This window comes from Poecilia latipinna, unplaced genomic scaffold (assembly GCF_001443285.1).
Source record: "Poecilia latipinna isolate Pla-1442-1.1 unplaced genomic scaffold, P_latipinna-1.0 Scaffold6159, whole genome shotgun sequence".
NCBI lineage: Eukaryota > Metazoa > Chordata > Actinopteri > Cyprinodontiformes > Poeciliidae > Poecilia > Poecilia latipinna.
The window spans coordinates 1-7,515 of NW_015118775.1; the positions used below are offsets into that span (position 1 = coordinate 1).

General features: G+C 38.2%; 1 protein-coding gene across 1 annotated transcript; it reads right to left on the bottom strand.

Annotated features, from left to right (window-relative positions):
* Window positions 1–866: 866 nt before the first annotated feature.
* Window positions 867–5,745, bottom strand: LOC106943834 (uncharacterized; the record flags this gene model as incomplete). Its single annotated transcript, XM_015027121.1, has 3 exons — window positions 867–1,895; window positions 3,309–3,403; window positions 5,599–5,745. Coding segments are annotated over 3 exons (642 nt in total), but the record flags the coding sequence as incomplete, so codon positions are not given.
* Window positions 5,746–7,515: the final 1,770 nt, after the last annotated feature.

The following is a 7,515-nucleotide window of genomic DNA, read 5'->3' on the forward strand; positions in this document are numbered from 1 at the left end:
AATTCTCCAGAGTCCTGCTAATGACCTCATTTGACTCGGGTGTGTTGAAGTAGAGACGCATCTAAAAGTTGCAGGAGTCCTGGAGTTGCCCACCACTGGTATAAGTGCTACTTATACACCATATTGACTCCTGTCCCCAAATAGGAGTCAAATATGTTTACAGATCTATGCCCATTTCCTAAACAACTTGAAATATTAATGCCATGTTGTTATCTTTAAGTTTGTGTACAAACATCTTTGAATATATGGTAATGCAAGATAGTTTTGAACGACATAGTACCCATCGTCTGCCAACAAAATTGTGTGTTAACAGCAGTGAAGAAACTTTTAATGGTATGTTATGACGTAGACCAAAAAAATGCACATGAATCAACATCAATTTCAAAACATTGATTCAACACAATTATGCATCCAGATCCACATTCAGATGATGGTTGAATCAATATTAATGTCAGTTATGGTTGAAACCTCAACATTGATTCAACATGCAAGTCACTGACCACTTTCAGTATCGTTTTAATGTCGGGCTTCAATATGGATCTAATGTTTCTGCCCAACTTTGTTTCAATGTTGATTCACTCGGTTTCCTATCTGGGTTGTTTTTGTTCTAATTGACCTTTGCAAACTTGTTGAGAGGTTGAATTCTATTTTAGGTCGAGTATCTCTTCTTGTTTAATCCATTGTAAAATGTTCTTATGGTGCATTCATACCCTTCCTTGTCTAGCCTTGTGGCCTTTGTGGATGTTGTTACTAAAAACAGAAAGCTGGTGTCTATAGTAGTAACAATTCAAGAGAAAGCACAAAACAAATCCAAAACAAAGTGATAAACGCAATAATTTTCAACAGGAGGAGGATCAAAAATGGCATAATGAGGAAACTGAAACACTAAAGTTTATTTAGAGAGAAATATGGCTACATAAGAATGAAATAAAGGAATTCAATTATGTTTTACAAGAAGCCTAAAGAAAATATATCAAGAATTGAAGTTTTAAAAGCCTCTGGATTTTCTTTACAAGCCATCCTCTCATCAACAAAGATGGTCCAAGTACAAAAAACTAAGCTTTACCTTTAAGTCTGATAAGGCTAATAGATGGGAAACACACATTTCATTACGAAAATAACACTAAACTGATGATGTTATGATTTAAAAAAAAAAAAAAAAAACATCTTAAGAAGAAAGTTCTTTTTGTTTATTTTTTTAAAAATGATCAGTGAGTAATTCTAGTACAAGTCCAGGGTCAAGAATGGACCAACACAGCAAGAGAAGCGTCAGTCCTTTCACAGCTGCTCAAAGTGATCATTTGGGGCAAACATCACCACATTACTTCTTAGACCTTTACTTGAGGCTGATTAGGGAAGACACTTTCTTAAAAATAGAATCTGACATCAGGTAATCTTGAGGTAAGAAAAATTGGCTACACTGTAGATTCACACCTTAAAAATGAAGTAGAGGCATTGACAGTAACCAGGCCCTTCCAAACTATATATGCACTCTTTATGCTGTTCCACTTGCAACTGATTTGGAGTCTGACGCTTGAAATGGGCTGACAGAGTTTGTCTCCATGGCCAGGTAAACAAAAATCACGAATGTGGCCAAAATAGCGAACAGGGCCAGCTTTTTCCATAAAGTCATGCTGCACCGCACTGCTCTGGTTGGACCTGCAGATGGAGCTGTAACAGGAAGCTTGGAGGAGGAGGAACTAGAGGAGCTAGAAGATGTGAAGGAGGTGGAGGGATTCAAACTGGACATTCTGTTGACTGCATGGCTCCCTGTGTAGGAGTAGCTGCTGGTCTTTGTGGTTTTTGGAGACGGACAGGAATTCTCATCACTCCATAAGTCACTGGAGATTAGCGGGCGCCCAGCTGCTCCTCGGATGGGCTTTCGGCAGCTAGCGCTGTGAAAAAGAGTTCAGAATCAAGTTTCTCATAAACAACATGAATCAGGTCTAATAGAATTTTGCTTAGAGCTACACTACAACTCTCACCACTTACAGGTGCAACTTAAGATTACACCTTTATCAAGAAGAATTAGATCAGCTGACATCTGATAACAAAATAATCATACTAGTAAAATGAAAATCAATAAAATATTAACCTCTGACTGCTTTGCTGTTATTGGTTCAAAGTCCCAAAACTAAAATAAATGTGTAAAGGAAAGTGGGTCTATGTGCCTCACTTTAGCACATTTGTAGCAGAGCAGAGAAGCAAAGATGAAGACCTGAGCGAACAGCTTTTCTTTCACTAAACTGTTGTGCTGATGTTTCTTAGCTCAGAGGGGCCATGACAGGATGCTTAGACAGAAATGGCTCCAAACCTCAGACATGCAGCTTTCAGTTCATAACCAAGTCAAGTCGCTTATTTGTACATTTCAGCAACAGGCCAATTCAAAGTGCTCAACACAGTCAGTGTATCCAGGTAAACTAATATCCCATTGAAAAATGAATATATTTCATCGACAATAATGAAATCATAAACCTCATACAGATATTCAATCATCAATCAAACCACACAGACACACATAAGGTCCATCATAAACAAAAAGACAGAATAATAACAAAAAGACAAATACAATTTTCATCCACTGCCATATAAACTAAAGCGCCAGCGATTCCACAAACTAGAGAAGAACCTCACTGAGCTTTGAACAGGATTGGTCAAAGTCTGAATGACGCCGTTTACAGATCAGGTTAACCTATACTGTACATAAGATTTCCAAATGTAGCAGAACAGGTTGGTACACTATCATTTACAATCATCTGACTGGCACTACTCCATCGCTGCACCTCCAGCAGCATCCTCATGCCATCATTGTACGAGACCTGAAGATTATGCGTGCTGCTTTTTCTGTATTGCCGCCACAGCTGGCCAGTAAACATCGGAAAAAAATATGCCTTAAAGAGTGAAGTTTTGACATGGAGGGAGCATATAGAGAACTTTCAAAGAAGCATATTAGCTTGTGCATATTGCATACAACTCTGCCTGTAAATGTATCCATCAGCAGACAGGTCATCGGTGATACAATGTCACAAATATTTCACCTCATCACTGACTTGCAGGATGCTGCCAGAGTAAAGTCAAGGAAAGATAATCTAGCTTCCCATGCATAATGCTGCATTATGGATACACTGTGTGGTGGAAGACATTGGAAATGGGAGAATCAAAAGGGAAGGTCTTCTGCCCTATCATGATGATTGACTTATTGGTCAACTTAGTTAGTTATTTGGGTGTTGGCCATTTTCAGTTTTTGAAAGTATAGACACAAAGCATAGATAATATGAAATGTTTTAGAAAAGGAGACCTCTGGTTACCTGATTCCTGTTGGACTGTTTATATCAGGAAAAAGCTCCTTCAGAACATCTTTCTCCACTTTTAGCATCTGATCATTGGCAGTGATTTTCTCAACCTGCACAGAGAGAGCAAAATTAATTTGAACAGTGAATGTCAGCAGGTTTTATGACTGTCACATCTGGCCCTATAGTCACATTGGCACACAGCAGAGTTCCAACAATACACAAATATCATGGTTTGGTACATGTCTCTGCTTTAAAGTCATGGCTTGATAAACTTTATATATCCTGTAATCAAGAAAAAAAAATAAAAAAAGTATTAATTTAGTTTTACTTTGACATGAATAAAATAATGTTTTTTTTAATTTATGAAATCCATTTCCTTTTGCATCTCAAACTCCCAGTTGGTTGTAGCAGATGGCTGTTTGTACTGTGCCAGATTCTGGTTCTGCCGGAGGTTTCTTCATTTTAAAGAGCCGTTTGTCCTCTCCACTGTCGCTACATGCATTTTTGGTTTGAGGGATTGTTGTAAAGTCAACTACACAGTGCAAGTGATTGTCACTACAATTCATGGTTCCATTTTCCACATAATGTAACCGGTAGTGCTTATGATTAAAAAAATAATAATTATGTGATTGGTATCAGTGATTGGCCCTCATTGGTGATCGGAATCGGAAGGAAAAAACCTGATCGGCACATCTCTAATCATTACTATAAGGGAATAAATCAGAGAAAATTCCTGCTGACTGGAGGCAGACACGTAGCTTGCCTGCTGTCAGGAGTTTCTGTGTTTGATGGCTTATTGAAGGTTTTAGTGACATAAATCTAAAACTAGACAGAGGATCTCAAAGGTCTCCACACCCTGTGGAAAGCATGCTATGGAAACCATCCTTGATTATGTCAAAGCATTTTTCCACAACTGTGACATGCATTACATCCCTAACTGCTCTTGTAAAAAATATACTAAATATATACAATTGTAGAATACTTGCGCATATTTGAAGCCAGACTAATCATCAACATGCTTCAAGTTAGCTAAAGATTATTTGACTGGAAGAATGCTATTTTGGAACCACTAATTTTGTGCTTAATGTATTTTAATTGTAATTAAATTGTAGAAAATCACAATTCGAAGTGTACCAAGTGTACTATCAGCTGCTTTTTTGGAACAACTAGAGGTATACTTTGTGCACTTTAAGTATACAGCTTTTTATGCAATATAAACACGCTTAATGGTTGTTCAAATTTCATAATATCTACGACTTACATGCGAGCCTCTGTGTGAACTGCAAACAAGGTAAAAGTGTATGGGGAATTTTTTCTGCCATAAGTCGAGAGCACACATCTTCAGTCTGAAAACAGGACTTCACGTCTTTGTTCTCTAAACTTGTAATGCTTGTACTCAAAACTTTTGCTCTCTTTCAAATATTCATTGCTGGTGTGCTGTGGTGGTGCAGGGGTTAAGCACAACCCACATATGGAGGCCGTAGTCCTCGACGCAGCTGTCGCAGGTTCAATTCCTGGCCTTGGCGACCTTTGCTGCATGTCTTCCCCCTTCTCTCATTACCCACTTTCCTGTCAATTAACTCTCAAATAAAGGCCCCTAGAGCCAAAAAAAAATAATCTTTAAAACAAATATATATATTCATTGCTTTTTCAAACCTTTTCCTTGCGCTCAAAACTTGTCTCTGTTCAGTCAAATTTCCGCTTGCAAACGTCTCTGCTCGCTTGCAAATCATTTTCTGCTCACAACGAAAGCAAAAAAGTACCACCACCTGGCAATTCTTAGAAGAGGCTACAATAACATCACATGTAGCGAGTGTGCCAAGTACACATGGATGGTAATGATGGAGAATATTTGGCAATTTTATAGCTGTTAATTTCCTACTCATTATGGTCCACCATGGTTATTGTTTTCCTTCCCACTTGCGTGCATCAGGACTAAGAATCGTGACGTTTGTCGAGTACGAATGACGTTCAGGTCGGAATGAAACCTGGCCGTAGAGACACAGGTCACATTTGAAAAGATCAGAAACGTATCAGATTTAGGAACACATTTTCAAGTGGCCATTTGTCAAAGTTGTGTCTGTGTTTTCATGCAAGACTGTCATAAAAAGATCAGATACAGGTTGAATAAAAGCAAACAAATTGTTTCACTCTGATTTGGGTCACTTCAGGCTGCAGTGTGAATGTAGCCTAAGACACCACTCAACAGCACTGCAGAAAGTAGGACTATTGAGTAATCTCAGGTCTTCCCTGGTACAGCAGCTGTTTGGTTTAGTAGAGTCAGATTTCTTAACTATTTTCTTACCGCCTGGTTCTGGCTGCTGCTGCTGCTGTTGTTATGACTGCTAGCTGGGGACTTCCCTCTGTTCCTCACTTGAGTCTCCACCACTGGAACTAGTTCAGGTTCAATCACAGGTTCTGGTACTGCCACCGCTACTGCAATACACAATAAAGTCCATTACAACTGTCCCACAACAGCCAGCACATGCATGTCTCTCCATTAAGACAGACAAAAGATTTAGGTCTGTGTCAGTCTTCCACAGGCCCAATTTGATTTGATTTATATTATTTGACTTCTAAAGGCAGACTCAGTCTGACAGTACAGAAACACTAGACATGACTCGGGGTATAACAACAAACCCAATTGTCACTGTTACTGTGATTGTTTTGTTCTTTTGATTCTGAAGTGTGGCTCCAACTAGGAACATCCCAATTGGGTTTTTTGTCTCTTCAGTCCGAATCCTTTGATTCTGAGTATCGGGCGGTACAGAGTCCTGAGCCGATAATTCAAAATTACCTTTAGAAAAATAGGAAGCATGAAGAAAGAGATACAGTAGGTCCTTTATTTTTTGTTTTATTCTTTGCATGCTCTTGAAATACGAACGCATGTGTCCCTACCTCCCACTTCCAACAGTACTATTGATAGATACTGTTACGGTCCCATTTGTGTTGAGAATAAATATTCATATACATCCAATCCCTGATCGGGATATAGTGCCCGATTCCAATCAAGTCTGAAACTACTTGATCAGGCCAGATTTCCGGTCACATAGTCGGATCGAGACATCCTTAGATTCAACAAATAAATACGATTTTGTACCTGCATAGAGATCTTCATTCTGAAAAGGGAAACCACTAGAAGAATGGAGGACCAAACCGACATAATAATAGAATAAATAAAATAAATATATAGATAAAAGAATAAATGTATAAATAAAAGAATAAATATATATTTTGAAAAGAAATAAAAACAAATATATTTTTTGGAGGACCAAAACTGACATAAGAAATAAAATAATAAATATAAAAGGAATAAATAAAAGCATAGACATATATTTAGTTTTTCCTTTTCCTTACACATGAGTTTCCATCAAGTAATATATATATTTTCCTTTTCATTTCCCCCAAACATGCGTTTTTGTCAAGAAAAATAGATATTTTGTCTAGTCTTGTTTTTGCTTCTCCCTTTTCTGCTTGCTGCATTTCTGCTTGGTCTTTTTCCGTTGACACTCCTGTCAAGTCATAATCAATATTTTAAATAATTTTAATGTTAAATAATCTAATGTTTTCTTCAATAGCTTCCATATTGTGTGCCACATTGACTAGAAATCAGTGTGTAACCAATCGCAATCGACCGGTGGATTGTGGAAGGTTTTGAGTCGATCTCTGCAGTAAGTGACAAACTGAATGCTGCCCAGAGGCTAAAACCAGCGCATCCTCTTCTGATTCACTTATCAAAATATTGATACATATATATATACATACATATACTTTTGTATATGTATGTATACATTTTAAAAGAGGCTAGTCTGTTTCATGTAAAAGCATGAATTACCACTTTTTTGTATCAGTTGGTCATAAGGTAAGGCATTTATTAACATTTGTTTGACAGGAGTGTTCAGTTCGGAAATTTGTTGACAGCCCTAAGTGAACCTCCGAGCGTTGAGGAGGGAGCTGGAGAACGGCTGGCCGAAATTAGCATTCATAAATCGGATCAATCTTGAGCTAAACGCCGCTTGCTCGGCAGACATTGGAATATCCAACTCACAACTAACGTCACTGCAGTTGGTAACACATTAAAACCACCGGGATAAAGTTTGTTTTAGTCTGTGGCCTGTGAAAAATGGACCGACCGAGCTGAACGCCCAATAACGTCTGACGCAGTGACGTTGGTTCCAAAGCTCTATTGGCCAATAGTAGAGGAGCTGGACATAGAAGGCAG